Genomic DNA, 20756 nt, shown 5'->3' on the forward strand with positions numbered 1-20756 from the left:
AAAATCCAAATATTTTGCACTTCAGAACAGTCGTTTGTTTTTATGTCGTCATGTAATTTAAATACTAAATATATAACTAACAAAGTAAATAATTCAATACTGGTGTAAATACAAACTCATGCAAAAATGGATGTGCACAAGATTTAATTTGCCACAGGAGGTTAAACATTCAGCTTGGCGACTTAGACAGAGGGTTGGGTTGGGTTGCACGTCATGGAAGGAATAAAGCTGGGTGGTAGTGCAGCATAGTGCAATTGAATGAGAAAGCAATAGATGAAAGTATCTACAGTAACCTGCGTCATATTCCCAGCATATCCAGAAGTTATATGGAATTGCAACTGCTAGCCTTTCAAAAGCCCCAATTTCATGATCCATCAAGTGTCGATAATGCCATGGAAATCCAGAAATTTGAATATTTAGTGAAGGATTTATTAACAAGAACTTGCAAAACTATCATAAGGACACAAAGAAAGGACAGGAACAAAAATTAACTAGGTATATGGAAGAAATAAAATGGCGATATAACAGGAGGAACCAGCAAGGAATGAGTGAAAGAGAAGTAGTTAAATACTGAGAGTGAACTGGAAGAATAAACCAGAATGATTGGCTAACAGGTAACAGGTGTGATGGGAGAGAACAGATGGCAGACTGAGGAACACAAGAAGGCCAGGGTGAGCAAACAAACAGAGGAACTAGGAAAATGAATCTAAGAGTAACACAATGAATGATAAACATAATCTAAAATACCTAAGAGCTGTCTGAAAATAAATAAAGAAAAAGAAACTGAGGAATACAGAATAACAAATAATCAAAAGAATGAACCCTAAGATCCTGACAGATAATGCTGCTTAAGGCTACAAAGCATCAACCTGATAACACCGTCGCTCCACTGGGGATGATTGCACGCACATCTGGTATCCTCACAATTGTGGAGTTTTGCATAAAAAAGAATGATGTCTCCAGATGTTCAAGCCCAAACTTGTTTATTCTTAAACGTTAGAATCAAACAGAAGGATGTGAACCTCTTAAGCTGTGCTTTGAAAATGACACAATGTGATAAAATATATGACAAAATAAACAGGAATTTCTTAAAAACAACAGCTTGTGTAGGAGACAGGCCTCTTAACGATGAAAGGCGAAACTGCTGTTTTCTTACGTAATTCATTGGAAGCTTAAAATGGAGAACATGTTCACAAGTACAATGGTGGTTGCAAGTTAAATATTGAACTTCTAGTTGTGGTTTCAATTCAAGCTAGAACTCCAGGAGAACAGCTCAGATGTACATTGTTCACACACCCATGCAAGTATCGTGTTTGCGTAGGTGTGTTAAAGCTCAAGACTTTATTTTTAAAAAGTGTACATAAGAATGATAAGCACTGTGGAAATATATAAGTATTAAATGTTAGTAGGTCTGCCGAACCATTTTGAAATCAGGCTAATTAAATTAGCCATCTGACTCTGATTACCCCCTAAATCATGTACTGATTGTTATGAATGCTCATCAAATGTTTTGTTTGTTTTAGTTTAGTTTATTTATTTCAAACATATTCACATTCACAATTTAATTACCACAATATTGTTGCACCTAAAACCTGAATCCTCTGTGATGTTCGGCAGTTATGTCTGTAAGCTGCAGCTGTGTGCATGTGTTAGCTAAGAAAGAGAGAGAGGTTAAACACCAAACATTGATACAAAAATCTATAATACTAACAAAACATATTTTGATAAGTATTTGTTTGAAAAAGAGGTAGGCAGAAGTTTAAACCTTTTTAATCCTGCCCCTTTTCCATCTCTAGAAGGTTTGGAAAGAAAATGTTAACCATTAAATTAGTTTCACTGCCAGGCAGACATATTTTAAAGCTTAACACATGGTTTCAAAATATGATTCATGTGGATGTTTAGTTCTTTTGCTGCAACATGCTGCTTGCCAACATCTGGCAACTGGGCTGATTTAGGTCCTGGATACACTGAAGAATCACCAAGGTCCTGTGAAAAAAAAATAAAAAATTGGTTAAGTTGGTTTCTCACAGCTGACAGTTGGGCTCAAAATCCTTAGAAAAAGATATTTCCACCATGTAGCCACCAAGTCCAAATGGTCCCAAGAACAGACCTTATATGCCAAATTATTGGCATAAAAAGTGAAAAGGCAAAACGTATCCCTAAACTCACCTTTTAGGAAGCTACGACTTTATTGCAACACATATGCACTATAAATAAAGTGAATGTTTCATAATATTCACCATAAAGATTTTTTTTAATCAGTTCCTCCCAAACAATCTTCCAAAATTGTGCAAGGATGAAAAGTCTTCAAATGTCACTTACAGGTCACTATCGGTACAGGTCCATCGGAAACCTCGTGACCAGAGTATTTGGATGAGCTCTACGATAGATCCTTGACTGCATGATTCTCTGCAGGAAAGTCAAATAACATAACAGTTTGAAATATTTTAGTAACTAATTATAAAAAAGAAATAAATGACTCTAGGTAGTTTTAAACTGTTCAGCTGGAACTAGACAGTGACATTTTTAAAAAATGAAATAGGAAGAAAATCTAAATTTTAATGATTCAAACTAAAACAGAATTAATTTTTTCCATTACAGCACCTGATTATAATATGTTGGTACTATAAAAGTGCTCTAATGCTCCAGATTTTAAATCCACTTGGACTGGATGATTTTTTATATCATAGTACAATCCCAACAAAACACTGAAACAAAAGCAACAACTCTATAGTGAGTATGAACCCATTTTATTTTATGAATTTTTTTTAAACAAAGTGAACTTCTCTTTCTGACATGTCTGAACAAAAAGTGATCATAATGTGTGATCTTATCAGACAGTCACATCAATTAAATCAGATTAACAGACCCTGAAACTCAGAGTGTTACAAAGGAGATGAACTTCATGGAAATCTGCAACTGAAGCATGACGTGAAGAAATTCATCTTTCATTGCCCTTTACTCACCTCTTCTGGCAAACCATTAAAAAACAAAGAGTGAGTCACCTAAACTGTCTCAATTTACTTTCTTTGTCTTTTTGCTTTTTACTTTTGTCGGTGAAAAGTGAGCATGATCTATTCTGGTTTTCATACAAAATAGATACCATCTACTACCAGCACATTTTTAAGTCTTATCTCAACCAATTTGACTGGACTTTGACTGAACCATTTGAAAACATGAACATGTTTTGATCCAAACCATTGCATAATAGCTCTGGTGTCTGGAAGGTTATCCTCTGTCCCATGTTGGAGTCTTTTTCAGCATCTAACAGGTTTTCTGTCAGGACTATCCTGTGTTTAACTCCTTTTACCTCCTTCTGTTTTGTAGTAATTGTAATAATGCTTGTTGTGAATTTGTTCAATTCAGCTAGAGGTCCTGTTTTAGAAGCTAATCCAAGGCACTTCTCTTTGATTTTTCATTAGATAATTTTTTTAAATAGGTAACTTTTGCTCTCCCTTTCTCAGTTACACTTTGTGTTGAGCTAACCAGAGGTACAATCCCAATACATTAATTTCCATTTGATGCTTGTCACGTGACAAAATGTTAAATAATTCATAGAAATAAAGGAAACTAGTGATCTCCCGTTGAGCAGCTTCATGACCATTATGACAATAAATCACCTGCCGGATAAAGTCTGCCTGATTCCTGGTTTTGTGGTGGACATCCTGTTTGTTGAAGATTACTTTCTGATCCACAGAGCACATAGAAACTGAAACAACATACATCACTGCTGGAATACAGGCGTTTGCCAATAACTTCTGTTTTATTTCTGCTGCAACACCTTCTGCACTAAATCATCACCTCTGGACGTGGTCAATTGATGCATGTTGCAGCCAAAAAAGCTCTTTATCATAGCAATGTGCTTGAGGCAATATTTAAAAAGAAAAGAAAAAAAGTTAGTGTTTGTGCTTACATGTGAGGTCCTTCTGGATTTGTCACCACCTTTATGTTGACATAGTTCACTCTCTGAGGATTCAGGCTGTCCAGTTCAATGCTTCCAAACATGCTATGAAATAAAAAGTCAAACAGTTTAGTTTTGAACACGTTTTCAGTAACTTACTCCTGTCATCTTACCTCTTCCTGTTGAATGCATTTGTAATAGACCCATTCAGCAACACGGTAATGTTCCCACATGCCATCTCTGCAAACTAACAAATGAGAACCCAGTGAGAGCAAATTGACACGCGAGATTCTGAAGGAAAAGTTGCATGCTGAAGAACAAAGAAACTTTACGTTTTGTGAGGCTCGCTTCCATAAAGAGTAAACTGGATGGGTTCTGCATGTTGACCACGCTGGACAAGAGTTGAAATCAAAGTCTGCATTAAACAAATTATATTTATGTTACTTTTCAACAAAGTACACATGAATCACTTTGGAATATTAGTCTAAATAGGTGTACACCAGTATTTTTACAGTTCAGCAGTAGATTATGGAAAGTGTGGTAGAAGAAATACCACACAAAAACCAAACAAGCTAAATTGTCCAGTTTGACCAGACCTAATGCTGAAATTAATGCTTTAAATATTTTGAAATCCTGGAGTGAGACTTAGCAAAGCCATGAGAAGTTCTGTTTGTAGTTTGTCACGTAGCAGACACTGAAACCATGTGAAAGAAAGTGTTGTGAAGCACAGCAGTAACAGCATGTTAAATGATAAATGGTAGTAGATACATAATCCTATAGAAAACAAAAACTGTTTTCTATAGGAAAACAGTTTTTGACTATAGAAAACAGAGAAAATGACTCAACTTCTAGCAGGGAAATGACCATAAACTTATGGCGGTTTTTAAATGTCTATGTGGTAAAAATGAATCCATTGTTTACAGATTTTCATTTCTGAAATATCTGAAAAACATGCATCCTTTTCTTTTCTTTTCACGGCCCAAATATGCACATTATTGTGTCAGCTTACCCTATAAAATCATAATAAAATGCATTGATGTTCAAGGTTAGGCTGTGATTGAGTTTGAACAAAATTATAAGTCACTGTATTCATAATTCTTTTTAAAAGCTCTTCTTTATAGGAGATAAAGATCAACCAACCAGAGTCTTCCTCCTGGCCACACCAGATCAGGTCATTGAACAGGAAACCAACCAACGTGTCTTCCAGTGTCCAGAAATGCCGAAAAACAGCCGCATAGCTGTGCACCAACATCCTGGTTTTGCTCCAAAAAAGAAACTGAACAGATAAAAGGAAACCGCTGTTTGCCAAATGATTTAAGAACTCATTTATTAAAACTCCAGTTTCAACACTCACCCTATCACATGGCCAGACCTGTGGCATCATGTTAAACATCTCACAATAATGCTCTTCTGTCACATTACAAGAGGCATGCTGGACAACAGCCTTCTCAAACTGCCTCCAGATTTCCTCACAGTCATACCTGAATATAAAACAATTGATCACAAAAATAACTGCTGATGAAAGACTTGCAATTGTTCAGTAAAATGTTAGAAATTGACCAAAAGGGTAATTTATTTGAGCAATTTTAGCAACTATTAAGTTTAATGTACTTGTTCCTCAGAAATACCCAAAATTCAGTTTATAAGAAGCTTAAAATATCACATTGCTTGTGGAAATTTTTCTGAGTTTTTCCTTCCACCTAACTTTCCATTTCTCTGTGAGCAGCCAGCTTTGGCAGCAGTGAGGTTTAGAGCCGTACCTTCCTGGGCTTAAAGTGAGTGTGGGTGGCTGATGGCTTGTCAGCTGAACAAAGGAACATGTCATTTAGGCAGGGCACTGACTTCTTTATCTTTACGTGTAAGGACATGGATACAAGAAAAATAATAACTACCCGCTTAAATGTGTCTGAGCAATAATTAAAAACAACTGGCGTTATGACAAACAAGTCACAGTTAAGAGGATGACAAAGGAGGCATAACATAGCTTTTCCAAAGCTTACTGTTAGAGAAATACAGGAAACTGTGTCATCTTTGGGTCACAGAGTGTGAGAACCAATCACTTATTTTTTGGTTCTTGATGCAAGTGGAAGGTGACTTTACACTCTAGAACATTTGGGAGAATGAACCAAATAACTCCAGCAGTTAATCTAAGTAAAATCAATATTTCTGGTTTTAGAGTGGCTTAGTCAAAGTTTGGACTATAATCCCATTGAGATGCTGTGGTATGAAATGGCCAGTTTGTGTCAATGGTGCTGCATTGAAACAATTGTGCAAAAAGAGTGGACTGAAATTCAAATACAGTAATAAGAAAGACTCATTGATAGTCATGGCAAATGCTAGATGGCAGTTTATCGCCATTTTACCAAGAGTGGCAAAAACAGTTGTTAAACTCATAGGAAGCAGTTACTTTAAAAAAATATATATTATTTTACATATAATCAGGTTGATTTCTTTATTTTTTCGTTTGTTTTTTTCAATATTAAATAAAATCATTTATTGAGACATGTATTTTGCAATTCCAGAGATTATCTTGTGATGAAATGATTTACAATTTGAGACATTTAAATGCAACAATAAAAGCAACCTCATAAAAAGTCTGTAAACACAAGCTGGTTGATTTCTGACATGTAAATGACTTACTACAAATCCATCAACGTTAATCACTGCTTTCTTTTCAAGCTCTTTCATTCTTCATACAGGAGCTAAGCTCACATATTAACCCATCAAATCTTAAAGCCACCTTCACGTGCATTGACTTATTTAATAAGTCACATCTGCTGATGCCAAACAGCAGATGTGACTGCTCCCTAGGCTTCAGAACATAATTAAGTCAGGAAAGATGTTTTACTCTTAGTCAAGGTGCATAATGTGTCTATTAACACATTGTGCTATTTGTTAATGGTACATTACCATAAGCCAGGCTGAACCAGTGTGGTGTAAGTGAAGCATCTTCCTATCACAATGTGCTTAATGTTTGGAGTTGTCCCAAACATGGCTTGTACGGGACAGAGGCAGAGCTGAGGCACAATAATCCCTTTGAGTCAGGCACAGAGGTCAAAGAAAAAAAAAGAAAAAAAAAAGACAGTATTTGATACATTTAGGAGTGGTTCACTTTGTGAAAGAATGTCACGAGAACATAGGAGAGAATTACTTACATATTGTGACTATTAAGGAGCAAGCTGATTTAACAGAAGGCATAATCGTGGAAACCTTGATCGCACCGTAGTTCTTTAAAAGAGACATGTTTCAACTTGCCATTGTGATGATAAGGCTCCCTGAAAAGGAAGGTATTACAGAATGTAGCTGCAAAGTACAACATTTAATTCTGAAGACTCAAAAGATGTCTGTCATTGGCTGACATATATTTATTATTTTTGAACAGCTAACAGCTTTCAACTGCTTTATTTTACTTTTTGCACTCATGCAATAAGTGCAAAAAGTAAGTTTTGTTAGTGCAGCTCTAACAAAGTCACCAGCGTGTCAAGCACTCAATAAAAAGACTTCAAATGAATGTAAGAGTCGGTTACAGAAATACATTTTTTTAAACTTTTTTCTTCCTTAAAGTACATGAAGTTAAAAATATTGTGTACAAATTTCTGGAAAAGTGTCAAGCTTACCACCTTCCATTTTCTAGTAATGGCCTGCAAAATGCTCCCACAGTTGCAGTGGGAAGCAGTTGATTCTTGATTTCCAGCTTATTGGTATGTCCAATAGGTCCATGCATCCAACAATTTCCTTATGGGACTAAGAGTTGTTGAGGTTGTTTTCACTGGTCAACAACCATGTCTCCTTACTATGACCAAGGCATTCTTGAAAAACGTTTTTTTTTCCACCCCCATTTTCCAAAAGAAGATCCACATGACTCCTATTAGGATGCTGGTAGGAATGTCCCAAACAAAGTGTCTGCTGTACTCTGAAAATGTGCACCATAATCTGGGAGATAATATATATTAAGTCCTCAAGAATGTTTTTGAGTAAAATATCCAATCAGTTAAATTTTGCTAGTTTTTCTCTGCTGACAAAATCAGTTCTATGCAATTAAAGTTCTCAACATCAGTTTGCATATCTTCAAAGCCCAGCATAACTTTTAGACATACGTTTGTTGTTTTTACCAGTGATGCTGCTGCCACCTGTTGGTTTAAATCAGGAGTTTTCTGCATTTGAACACTTTTAGTAAAGGAAAATAAATAGAAATATGGTAAAAAATTGGAAGGAAAATAAGAAAGGAAAAACATTGTGTAGAATACCAGAATTTGGAAAAAAAAATAATTGGCTGAGAAGAAAAGAGAAGGGAAGATGTAATAATGAGAATAATTATTTATAATAGGGACAAAGAAAAACAACAAATGTGACGTTTGCGGGGAGAAAGAAAGTGCTGATCATGTTTTGATGAAGCATATTAAATATGCAGCTAAAAGAAATATAACAATAGGAAATATTATAAGTGATGAATAAAGAATTATTCATTATTTTTACATTAGACAAAGTAAGAATACAGTGAGTGGAGATGATGAGGTCACAGTCATGTACACTAGGGGGCGGTATGCACCTCTGAAGTTGTTTTCAATCCGCCAGGAAGAAGAAAACGAAGCGGAAGCTTCAGTCTCCCACGGCTAAACGTCAATGTTGTGGCGGTGTCTCATTCTGCAGGTTGGTTAAATTAGCTTGAGATCCCTCAAAGTGTGCACTCAAAGGCGGAAATTAAATCAAATCCACAATTGTTTGAGAAATTATCTGACGGTGTTTTGGTACATGACATCTAATCGTCCTGCACTAAATCTGTGAAGCTACAAACTACCTTAGAAATCTAACCTATGCTAAAACTAATATTTCCCTCTTTTTTTATTCAAAACATGTTGTTAACCAATTTAAAATATTTTATATTACGGTTGCTGTCTTAAAGGACTGTTAACTAGACGGACTGGATGTTGCTGTGTTTTAGTAAAGCCTCCCTTTATCTTCCAGGTATCTTAATCTTTATTCTTCGCTCCTCTTCATCAACATGAGCGATCCTTGGCAGGAATGTATGGACTTCTGTTTAGATGTCACCAAACAGGCAGGAAAGGTAAGCAAAGTATTTATGAGGATAATAATTTAATTAACACATAACCAGGTTTATTGATTTTACCAGAAAGCTTTCCAACATAATGCCTCTGCAGTAAGGTCTAATCAGTTTCTTTCACTAAGAAAGTGGCTTCAGGACAGCAAAGTCAATATTTTGGAGTAGCCATCAGAAACTTGTTATTTGTATTTTACTTTATTTTAGACACTTTTGTATTTAAGAGCAAATCAGAAGACAAATCTGCCTCAAACATACCAGTTCTGTCAGGAGGATTGGGTCAGAACCCCATGAAATTATTGTGATAAGCTTGGTGAAGGAAAACCCAAACATTTAACCCAAGTAATACAGTTTAAAAGGCAGTTCTTCCATTTACTAATGTGTGCAAACCTTTCAAATTTATAAGAAAATAACATAAAATTACCTCTTATAATTCTGACATTCAGCTGATAGAAATTATCTGATCAATACTATTTGACATAAAGCGTGAAAAGTTTAGATTAGTTTAATTCTAGGGAGGAAAAAACAGAGTATGTCTCTTTGTTATGTGTCTCTACATGTCTATTTCATAGAAGTAAAAAACAAAAGAAAAAGATAATTAAATATAAAACCACTGATTGGAAATACATAATATTAAACCAGTTCATTGTTTCATCGCACATCGAAAAGCAAAGCAAAAACAAAACTGTGCTTCTTTGGAGAAATATTATCAGTTAGATTTAGTGAAGGCAGTGTTGATGTTGGAGAACTGTTGTAAAGAGTGGCTTCCTGGGGTCACTAAGTCTCCATAGCAACCAGTTGTTTGGGAAGCATGACGGGAAAAAGGCTTTTCTGTCTCATCATCTCAAATGTAAACATGTGTAGTTTGCTGAAGAGCTCTGGAGTTACTTGAGACTAAGATTAAATTTTTCAGTAACAAACACACCTCCAGCCCCAATTCCCTATGTTTTGTATTGTAAAGGATCTGTGATGCTGTGGGCCTGGTTTTCTTCTAGAGAATTTAGTGAAGTTCTGCAATAAAATTCAATTTATTTAAGGCTTTCTCTTTAAAAGGTGCAGATAGTCCTGCTTTTTGTATGCAAGTTGTCATTTGCATTTTTTCTGCTCCCAAAGTGCTCATTATGGAATTCGTTCCTCGGTACTAACATGTTACAGAATGAACATAATGTTGCACTAAAGGAAACCCCAGGCGGAATAAATTTATGAACCTACAGAGCTCAGACACATTGTCGTCTGTGGCCAACCCTTGCCAACAATCTGTCACCATGACGCTCATCACATGGGGCTAATTAGAGCAGCAGATGTGTTCAGTCGTTGCCATGTTTCTGACAGATGATCCGCGAGGCGCTGCAGAAGGACATCACCATCATGCAGAAGAGCTCTCCGGTTGACCTGGTGACCGAGACGGACCAAAAAGTGGAGCAGCTCATTATATCTTCCTTAAAAAAGAAGTATCCCACACACAGGTGCGCTGCTGTTATGGAAAATCTGCGATGCATGAGTTGTTTTTTAACCCATCTGAAGAACAACCGCTTCCAGAGGACATAAGAGGAATGGAGCGATGAATTATTTTGCAAGTTTGCAGGGTTTCAAATCTGCAGTTGCTTTTGCTATTCGTGGCATTTTCCCTCTTGCTTCTACAGTATTTCCTGTGGTTGCAGCATTGTGTCTGCGGTAGCCGCTGTTTTCTGTGATTGCAGTATTTTGTCTATTTACAGCTTTTTCCTGATGCAAAAGTTTTTCACCCAGTGTTTTGGGTATTTTCAGCTGGTTTTGCCGTTGTCAAGTGATTTGGCAGCTGCCAATAATGTGTTGCTCAACTCGAGTTGCCTGCTGTTGTGCCATTAGGCGCCTGTTCTAGATGTGCCGGCTGCTTGTAAACCAGATCACTTGCACACACATCGCCGGTCTGCACGTGGAGCAAATTATGACCAAAATTATGTTTGTTGTTTGTACATGCACAACAGATTAAACCTTTGTAGTTAACCATGTCACCTTTTTCGCTCACTAAGAGTAACTCTCTTTTTTTCTATTTTCTGAAAACACACTAGCATAAAGTCTCAGGTAATTTGTAATTTTCAAGGATTAAGCATTATGTTACAAATTTAAAGGAGGAAAAAAATCTGAACTTACACATTTTTTAAAAGTTTTTTTGTGCTCCCATGCTACAGTAGAGCGAGAATGGAGAATTTGTGTCAATGCAAGCAGGCGGCTCTCTGTTTAACAAGGTTGAGAACCTCTGTACCCGCTAAATATGCTTTATGCTAAAGGCTAATGCCAGCAGACCATGCTTATATAATTACACATATAAAGTGTTGGTCATTTCAGACCCTGTCAAGCTCTGTAAACTATTTATTAATGTGTGTGTTAAACATATGAATAATAATTCATATGCTCCTAAAAGAGACGGGACGATTTCAAGTAGTCAAATTACAAAGTCACATTTATTTTGTGTCATGTTTGATATATATATATATATATATATATATATATATATATATATATATATATATATATATATATATATCATATATATATCAGTTGTTATTAAGATATATATGTATATATATATACATATATATATATCTTAATAACAACTGAAGGTAACATAGTTACTTGATTGCGCCATAAAATAGCTGTTTTCCTGGAAAATGCATAACACCGCCCCTTTAAGTGTTACAAAAATCGAAAGCTTAAAGCAGGTGTGTTAGGTTTTTGTTATTTTACTTAGACATGCTTCATAATACAATTTTTGTCAAAGATCTTCATATCAAATCAATTTAGTAATTAAAAACCGCTGCCGTTTTATCTGTTTTCTTTTGTTTTTTATCTCTAAGCTTCATCGGTGAGGAGTCGGTAGCCGCTGGTGCTCCCAGCATCCTCACCGACGATCCCACTTGGATCATCGACCCCATTGACGGCACCACCAACTTTGTGCACAGGTACTCTTAACCAGGATGTAAGGCTCTCCCTGGAAGCCTGAAACTGCTCTGAATCCGTTTCATCTCAGTCCCTCCTTAACTATTTTTATCTTTTAATTAGCTTCCCTTTCTTGGATTGTCCTCTCTTGGATTGTCTTCAGGGATAATTAGATGAAAATGAACTGATGATAGAAGCTCGCTTCTTAGAGCCTGACTCCTACTGGGAGTTGATTAAACGGATGTTTTATATTGTACATTTCTGTTGGGTAGGTTCCCCTTTGTGTCTGTATCAATCGGCTTCACAGTGAAGAAAGAGGTAGGTCTTAATGTATGCAAATCTCATGTTTATTCCCCTGCTGTGATTTCTTGATTATAATAGACATTAACTCCATTGTCGCCTTGTGAATCTCTGAATAGTGATGCTGAAAAATCCTCCTTGTTATGCAGCTGCTGCTCTGTTTTTAGCCCTCCTCCCACACAGCTTCAATCATCAGCGTGTTTTCTGCACTGCCTTTTGCTCTCAGATAGAGTTTGGGATTGTCTACAGCTGCATTGAGGACAAAATGTACACGGCGCGGAAGGGCAAGGGGGCATTTTGCAACGGAAACCTCATCAAAGTGTCCGGGCAGAAAGGTGATTCTGTACTACACATGATTGGTACTGTAGTTGCAAATCAATCCACTAGGTGGAGCTGGACGTCCGCTGTTGATCCCGTTTGTTTCAGGAATGAATGGATTTCTTTTTGTTTCCTTTTTTGAAGACATTAGCAAGTCTTTGGTGCTGACTGAAATGGGCTTTAAGGAGGAAGCTGAGCACTTCAACATTATGTTGGCCAACATCAAGACTATCCTCACCATACCTGTTCATGGGTAAATATTAACCTATGGAGTGTTGCAGCAATTAATGTAGGAGAAGGCAAAACCGACATACTTCTCAGAAGCCTGACATTTCAGTATAAAATGTCATTTTTGTATCTTCTTAAACTCTTTCTTTTGTTGTTTTCATTGTCTGTAAGCCATAATTGTCAAAATTAGAAAAAATATGGCATATTGTTTTTCACTGTATGTGAGATGATTCCATATAATGTCTAAGGTTCAGTTTCTCCAATGAGTGACAAAAATTATTGACCTTTTTTATTAAAAAAATGGTTCCAGCTGAGTCAAGCTTAGCAAACTTCACATGTTTAGGTTTGTGATAGAAAAACGGGAAAGGTTTTTCTTTTCTGGCATGAGTCAGGAACAGGTGGCTGCAGTAACGGTTTAGCTGGAAACTTGCCGACTTCAAGGCATTTCCATTATGTTACTTGAAAATGGTCTCAAAACAACAATTTTATCATTTATCGCAATAACTTCTGGAACAATTTATCGTCCAGCAAAATTTGTTATTGTGCTCCAACTGTTTAAAATTTTTTATTTACTTTTGAGTAGTTATTTTATTCTGCATTTAGCACAAAATACCTCTCAAAATAAAATAAAAAACATTGAAATGGAAACTTCTACACCTTCACACTCCATATCTTTACCCCTTCAAGGTCTCATTCAGCAGTATGATATTGTACATCTTGTAAAACAAACACTGATTAGCTTTTATTTTTTGTTTTGTTTAGAGTGAAGACTCAAAAATAGGAATTTACCTAAAAGCTCTTTTTTTCATAGACCCATCCCTCTTTAGTATTCTGTGATGCATTTTTTAAATAACCTCAAAGTGCCTGAACCCTCCCAGTGGGAGGTTTGTATAAATGGTCTTACCCTCTTCAGTTTTAATCTTTTGACCTGAATTAGATCAAAACGTTGTCTATTAATAAATCATATGGAAGCTGCTGCTGCCCTCCACCTTCTTCTCCCTTGTTGTTGTGTACACAGCAACCTTTTTTTATCTGTCTTTTCTAACAATAAAAGCCGCCTCTTGTTAGTGTTTTCTCAAAATTAAAGTAAGTTGTGCTTTTTTCTCTTCAGAAAAAAAGGAAAAGTTGAAAAAGCAACAATATGCACAGTAACGTAATGAACTGTTAAGCAGGGGATGATTGCTGCTCATTTATTCCCACTGCAAACTGAAACTAAATGTCCTGTTTCCAGGATCCGCTCCCCAGGCAGCGCAGCCATCAACATGTGCCTAGTGGCGTCCGGTTCGGCCGACGCTTACTATCACATGGGGATCCATTGCTGGGATATGGCTGGAGGGGCGGCCATCGTGACTGAAGCTGGAGGAGTCATCATGGACATTTCAGGTGAGTCACAGAGATAACTGGACGTCTTCAAACAGGGATTCTGCTGAAAACGTACTGAAGTATCTGTCAAAGAGACCAATTAAATGTGTACTTTAGGGACTTTTCTACTAATTTAGTGTCAGTTCACAACAAATGTCATCTTGAGACACTTTAAGAGATTGGCCAATTGAGCCTAGTTATCAAGCAGTGCATTAAGTTTAGTTTATTATTTTATCTTTCTGTAGTAATGAAAGGGAAACGTTAATAGCAGGATAGGAAGAATGATGAGTTGACTGCAGGATATCTCAAGCGGTGCCCTCTTCCAGGCCAGGTGTGGCTTCTATGGAGAGAAAAACCTGAGAGAAAATAAGTTAGTTTTTGTTTGTATGTATCTTTCTTTTTGTGGGGTGAATGTTTGCCTGTTTTTTGATGTTACTTCCTGATGCATTTCGGTCTGCGGAGCTGCTGTCAGTCGGTTGCCATGACAACGGGTTTGTTATACATAACAGTCATCAAAAAGGATGAAATATTTTATAAAGTATAGTAGCCGCAGTTTTTTTTTTTTTTTACCTTAACAGACTATGGCTACTAAAATTAAATTATTGTATTTGATTAGTCGTCTCTTGCATCTTGACAGAACTGACTGAAACCAAACTGTTTATAGATTTATATTTAGGGAGAATAGTTATTTTACATCTTAAAACAGATGCAATTTTCTCATGTTTTAATTAAACCATATTTTAAAGAAATCAGATAATAAATAAGAGTGCGTCAACTATTTCTTTTGACAGATTCACACTCATCCCACTTTGGACCACTATAGTCTCTGTGGATATTATTCAGTGCACAGTAATGGCGCCTCAGGTGTGTGTCACTAGCTACAGCGGCTAATAGGCCTTGTCCAGTCCAGTGACATATTGATGCTCCCTACAAAGCTTATCCCCTAAAACACCCGTAACCCTGTCATTCATTTCAACTTCTTTAACAATGCATTAACTGATTTGTCTGGTAGATACTCAAAACTTCTCCTTGCGATCAATATTTGCAATCTGGCCAGTGAGCTGGATGACTGCTGCAGTTTGCTCTTCTGGAAAATCTCCAAAGGGAGCCTGGCCTCATCGAAGCTTACACACTTCCTAGACAAACTGCTTCCCCTCTCCCCGGTTTCACTCCTTTTCTCCCAGCTTTTGGGATCGTCATGGCAAACTCAAGAAGGGGCTCAGCCTGAGAACAATCGACACATCCTTGCTTAAAAACTGAAACCAGTTTGTCCAATCAGGTGAGGGAGGTGTTTGGACATGGAGCTGATTCCCTGATAGCTCACCGCCCACAGGGGCAGATTCTGCAGGTGGTTTCTTTGAGGTAAAGGCCCCTCTTCTCTCTGAACCCTCACCTACGCTGCATGTGCTGTGCATCAAGGGGTTTGCTCTTAGGAAAGTGAAAGCAACCTTTGCGCTGTGCCGAGCATGCTGCGATGTACAGCGAGACACGTAGAGGCAGGAAATCTCTCGCTGCTCTTCTCTAAGCCAAAAGTAGCCGGTCACTGTGGAAACGGAGCTCTGTCTCCAGCACCAGCTCTGTGAATCATAGCTTCACGACTTTTTCACTTTTTTTTTTACTTGCTGTTCATCTTACTAGCGAGAACTTAAGTTATTTAAAAAATGCAACTTATGCTTCACTTTTCCAGATTTGGAGTGTAGGGGTCACTGTTGCATCAAGAAACAAGCTCAGCAAAATGTTATTTCTGGTCTGACAGATCTGCTATAGGACTTAATAAACATTCATCGTAGACAAATTAGACACATAATGGTTACTGTATGCTTCCCAAACAATTTTAGGGATGTTTTTGATGATTTTTACTGAACATTATCCAAGTGTCACCCCATTATGTAAACACCTTGGTTTCCTTCCATGTAAACAGAAATGTCAAGATGTGAGGCAGCAGCATGTGTCGAGATATTCACAAGCCCCCCCCCTGGCTGAGCACAGCTGTGTTCGTGGTTTCTGCAGAATAGAAAATGTCACCTTAGAGTACTTGATCTTCTTTTTCTGTCAAAGTTTTTCACCGTCTTCTTCTATTCTCGTCTCTCGTTTGGGCCACATTTCCTATGAGCCGCAAAAGATAGTCAAGGTAAATCGAAAGTGCACCTGGTTTCAGGTCAAGAGTTTTACATCTAGGGACAAAATAAAAATAATCTGGTCTTTCTTGCAGTCTGGAAAAGTGTGGAGTTTTTATTTTTCCCTTTTCTAGGTCTGCATTTTATTCTCATTTTAATCAAAACTATATATTGGCAAAACAAGCAATATTTTCTGTTCAAAAACTTTGCTGCTAAGCCAAATATAAAGTCCTTTGTTATTGAATAAAGAAATTTATTGTTTCTAATATGTCCTTTAGGTTCTTCAACTATTTGGTATAGATTATTATACTCATTCAGCTTTCAAGTGCTTCAGGTACCCCTGATCATTCATAAAACTTTAAAAAATATACTTTTGTAGAAATGTGATCTGTGGACTTCTAAAGGCAACATGTTATTGAATCATTCATTTGTTTTCACACACACACTTCTCTGTTAATCATTTCTTTTCTTATCATATTGAGAAAAAAAAGTTCTTATTTTTACGTCTCTCCTTTAACCAGGCGGGCCGTTTGATCTGATGTCTCGCAGGCTGATTGTTGCCAGCAGCAGGACGATAGCTGAACGAATTACCAAGGAGATAACAGAGTTCCCCGTTGGCAGGGACGACGCAGAAGGCCTCTAAACCTCCACAGCCAGCTGAAGCCGAGTAAAAACACACAGCTGCTTTCTGTGTAACAAGTGTTGAGCCTGTTTTTGCCTTAAGAACCAAAACGATAGTTACCTCTGAACAACAGCAGGCGGATTCGTTAAGCATTTTATTCTCCTGCATATCAGTACTTAGTCATACACACATACTTTTGTGTTGTTGAGTTGTTTGCACTGTGTTGTATTTTATTGAATCACTCAGGCATTTTTTTTTATTATTCAAACACAAAAAATAAATTTTTATTAATAGGTAACTCAAAACAGCATCATTACAGGCATAGAAATATTAACATCAAGGTTCATGCTTATTTCTAAAGATGTTTAAACTAAGAATATTTATCAGTTGGGGGAAAAAAGTCACATGTAAAAAAATGTAACAATTTTTTTTTTAGACATATACTCATACAAGTAATTCACAATATCTTTTTAAACTTCAAAAGATATTTATCATCATTCTGGTCTGTCTTGGTCTGTCTTTCCCAATTTAAAAATGGGAAAGACAGCAGAGCTCTGAATTCAATCCATATTGGTTGACTGGTTGGTTAGGAATGGCTACAAGAGAAGATGTGCTGAGTCTAAACTTGCCCATATCTGCAGTCAGAGCCATAAAACCCCCAAAATCTACAAACACTCTGCAGAAAAGAGCGGCGTCTTGGGCTCAGTATGTCTTCTTTGCAGCGAGCACATGCTATCTACATGCTAACCAGTTTTTGCAGGTCCCTGAAAAAGATGTCCTATTTGTAATAACCTCCATTTTATGGCCTTAAAAAGTCTTGTGATTTCTTGTTCTAGGTCTGAAATCTAGTAGGAGACGGTATGTCTTAGATTATTTATTTACTGCTTAATTCATCATCAATTACTGAATTTGAGAGCCAAAATTCATCAACTTAATTTGGCATTCATATTTAGCTTGGTAAGTAAAGTTATAAATCAATTAAGCTAAGTCTCTCTTTTTCTTTTTTGTAATTCATGTCGCTCCTGTATTAAACTATTTCTGCTCCTAAAAAGTCTTATATGTAACTTACTGAAACTTGTAGAAACCCTTATTTTGACAGTGGCACCATAGAAAGTCTTCCTAAATGTAAATTATTTCATTATTCTTTAACTGGAAGTGGTGCTTTGGCTACATGAAACAAAGCGTTAGCTTTTCAGTATCAACCACTGAGAGTAGGATTGGTGTGACATAAAGCATTATTAAGTAGAAAGACAACTGAAACCTATTGGTGGGTATGGTGGAAGATGTGTGATTCTGGGGGCTGTTTTCCTTTCCAATGCCTCTGAGTCGTTGTTGGAGTGGTCGGTATTGTTAAGTCTTTGAAAAGCCTCGAAAATGTATGTCAAATTCTCTCAAGAGGATCAGGATTTCTAAACGTGACCAAACCAACACAGAAACGGTTCACAGGACGCAATTATTTCTAAATGTTGGATTCTATTTTTTCCCTCCTTGGAAGAAATATAATTTTGGGTTTTATTGAAATTGTTCAGTCTGAGATTATTTGATCTCAATAATTTCATTTCTATGTAATTTAAGGGTTTTTAGACATCTTCTCCAGAAAGCGCTGTACCTGTTTTAAGAGTGAATTTAGTTTGCACTTTCCACAATTCACCACATGACTAACTCCTGTACTGTATATCTATTTTTTCTGTACTGTATGGCTCCTTATCAAGTCTAGAATAAAAAAAAAAGTGACATGTGTATCTTTAATGTGTTTTTTTTAAAGTTTTAAAAAAATCCCCTTAAATATAGTTTCTGCATCCTTGCCTCTGTATTTCAGTTTCATAGATTGACTCGTTTAGCTGCAGCTGAGGCTGGTGTCGACCTGCACAGACACGCCATTGTTGTAATCCACAGATGTAATAGACAACTGGCAGCAGAAATAAGAGCCTGTGTATGAACATTTCTACAGGAAATATGCTGACTGAGCAGATGGCAAGCTTCATGACTAAATATGGGAGCTCAGTGTCATGACTCATCCCTGCAGGAAAATAGAAATGAACAGTTAGTGGAAGGGGAAAAAAAAAGAGATCAAATCTGTCAAGATGCCTCTCATTTCTGTTTTGCATCATTTAGACATTCCCGTTAAATTCTTGCTTCCTTTGTGTAAATAAAGTTATTCACACCTCTTCAATTTCATCATATTGCTGGGAACCTTGGTATGTTTTACTCAGGTTTTCTGTGCAAAACCAACTCAAAATAATGCAAAATGGTGAGAAGAAAGGGAACGTATAATCGACTCACTTTTTTTTTTTAACAAATGTAATCTTGAAAGTGTGGCGTGCATTTGATATGCCTACATAAATCCAGGGCAACCAAATGAACCGACAGACTTTGCAAGAAAAGCATTGATTGGATAAGCAGCCAAGAGAGCTTTGGTAACTGAAGGAGCTGCAGAGATCCAACCAGAGCAACGACAAAATGGTTTGGATCGAATCATATCCGTTGGCATGCGCGGCCTCGTTATAAATCAAATTCAGAATCTACTTCAAGACTTAAAAATTTATATTTTGTCTTGCTGCAGTTACCGTAAGAGATGGTTTTAATTGTATTGTGGCTGAACATGTACACTCCAACCATATTACCAGGTTTGACTCGCTTCATTATGCTTAAAAAGAGCTTCCCCACAGCATGCTGCTGCCACTACCAGCTGGGATGGTGCATTAAGGGGGTCTTCTGTTAATTTCCTGAACACACATAGCATTTTATTTGTACTTTTGCAGAGGATCTAACTACAATTACATGCTAGACTAACCCATTAAAATGCAATGTAACATCCCCAAAAATGAAATGTTGGAAGATTTATCACCAGTTTTGCAGAGAACTGTTGAGTTAAGCGTCTGTGTGAAAAATTTGTTCTGTATCCCAGCTTCCCAACACCCAGGCGCAGTAACTTGAATCCACAAAGTGTGGCTTTGACCTAGAAAAGGGATAAATCTATAAAGTGAAGGCACGAACAAGAAAAAAATGTCTCTGGTGACTAACTGAAAACAGGCCTCTGGACACGCAGTAAAAACAGTCACAGCTACTGTTGTGATTTAGGAAAGAGATAAAAGCCATTACAGCATGTAAAGTTGTGTGCTGCGTTTCCCCTGCCCTTTCAGTCAGAGCTGCAAACGGTTCACCCCCCATCCTCGGCTGATATGCTCTATAAAATAAGCCTCCATGGGCTCTTTTTTTTTCTTCTCCCCTCCAGCTTGTGTTTGCTGATGACTAACAAATGGTTTTAAAACACTTTACTCGAGCAAACCCAGACTTTATGTGTTCTGGAAGCCAGTGGTGCATGCTCGTATGCAGGCGGGGAGTTTGGCGGAGTCGTTATCACCGGTTTTTCTCCAGCGGCTCTGCAGCAATCCTGCCAGATCCCTGCGTCTTTAAATTTTCATGCTCTCTTATTGTTTACGGAGTCATTAATACCTCAACCAACCACGTCCTCATTCTCCAACTTTATGACCCGGTAACCTCCAACAAGTGGCAGGCATTGTTCTCTGCCGAAGCTATGATTTCCTGGCTTATCCCAACAAATTTACCCCAAGTGCTTTTGAGAGTGGTGTACTAAATATAGTTATGCAATGTTAACACACATTCAGCACGAGCCTATTAATTTGTGATCTTTTGGCATTGAGATGAGGCTTTCAAATAAATACTGTAATACTGTAATTCAATGTCACAGTATGATATGCAGTAGAATTGGACAAAAAGATCAAGCAAATCCATAGTGACAGCAAGGTGAGTTCTCAAAGGGGGTATTACGTAAAATCAAGTTTTTTGAGCTTTATATTACGTTATGTTACCCCCTCATAAAAAAAATTAATTAATTAAAAAAAAACATACCCAGAGTGGTGTTTGGATTATTTTTGCATGTTTGAGGAATCCTTGAATCTCCCACGG

General features: G+C 37.1%; 2 protein-coding genes across 5 annotated transcripts; one reads left to right on the forward strand and one right to left on the reverse strand.

Moving 5' to 3' along the window:
- Positions 1-859: 859 nt before the first annotated feature.
- LOC122823992 (ADP-ribosyl cyclase/cyclic ADP-ribose hydrolase 1-like) lies at positions 860-7680 on the reverse strand. Of its 3 annotated transcripts, none has more exons than XM_044104123.1 (10): positions 7522-7680; positions 7057-7176; positions 6812-6935; positions 5256-5382; positions 5042-5177; positions 4234-4316; positions 4075-4148; positions 3914-4006; positions 2323-2409; positions 861-1986 (listed from the first exon to the last, which is right to left on the reverse strand). In XM_044104123.1, the coding sequence occupies exons 2-10, from the start codon at positions 7142-7144 to the stop codon at positions 1899-1901; spliced, it is 900 nt and encodes a 299-aa protein (XP_043960058.1). In that variant the 5' UTR covers positions 7145-7176; positions 7522-7680; the 3' UTR covers positions 861-1898. The 3 variants fall into 3 exon arrangements, with proteins under 3 accessions (XP_043960060.1, XP_043960058.1, XP_043960059.1); XM_044104124.1 differs by having other exon boundaries at positions 7519-7680; XM_044104125.1 differs by lacking the exons at positions 6812-6935; positions 7057-7176 and having other exon boundaries at positions 860-1986; positions 7519-7680.
- Positions 7681-8466: 786 nt separating this feature from the next.
- On the forward strand, positions 8467-18566 carry impa2 (inositol monophosphatase 2). 2 transcript variants are annotated; one of them, XM_044104126.1, is made up of 9 exons: positions 8467-8551; positions 8867-8966; positions 10293-10426; positions 11798-11902; positions 12152-12197; positions 12406-12514; positions 12642-12750; positions 13957-14108; positions 16726-18566. In XM_044104126.1, exons 2-9 carry the CDS (start codon positions 8904-8906, stop codon positions 16845-16847), a joined length of 840 nt encoding a protein of 279 aa, XP_043960061.1. In that variant the 5' UTR covers positions 8467-8551; positions 8867-8903; the 3' UTR covers positions 16848-18566. The 2 variants fall into 2 exon arrangements, with proteins under 2 accessions (XP_043960061.1, XP_043960063.1); XM_044104128.1 differs by having other exon boundaries at positions 8478-8551; positions 16754-18566.
- Positions 18567-20756: the final 2190 nt, after the last annotated feature.

This window comes from Gambusia affinis, linkage group LG21 (genome assembly GCF_019740435.1).
Source record: "Gambusia affinis linkage group LG21, SWU_Gaff_1.0, whole genome shotgun sequence".
Classification (NCBI taxonomy): Eukaryota; Metazoa; Chordata; class Actinopteri; order Cyprinodontiformes; family Poeciliidae; genus Gambusia; species Gambusia affinis.

What these genes read in the sequence shown, in the direction of transcription:
- LOC122823992 (XM_044104123.1), bottom strand. Translation starts at nt 7,144, where the DNA reads ATGTCTCTTTTAAAGAACTACGGTGCGATCAAGGTTTCCACGATTATG. An exon ending in CTCCTTAATAGTCACAATAT is followed by an intron (nt 6,936 to 7,056) that starts GTAAGTAATTCT and finishes CCTGACTCAAAG; the next exon opens with GGATTATTGTGCCTCAGCTC. An exon ending in GGAAGCGAGCCTCACAAAAC is followed by an intron (nt 4,149 to 4,233) that starts GTAAAGTTTCTT and finishes CTCATTTGTTAG; the next exon opens with TTTGCAGAGATGGCATGTGG.
- impa2 (XM_044104126.1), top strand. Translation starts at nt 8,904, where the DNA reads ATGAGCGATCCTTGGCAGGAATGTATGGACTTCTGTTTAGATGTCACC. An exon ending in AAGAAGTATCCCACACACAG is followed by an intron (nt 10,427 to 11,797) that starts GTGCGCTGCTGT and finishes TTTATCTCTAAG; the next exon opens with CTTCATCGGTGAGGAGTCGG. An exon ending in CAAAGTGTCCGGGCAGAAAG is followed by an intron (nt 12,515 to 12,641) that starts GTGATTCTGTAC and finishes CCTTTTTTGAAG; the next exon opens with ACATTAGCAAGTCTTTGGTG.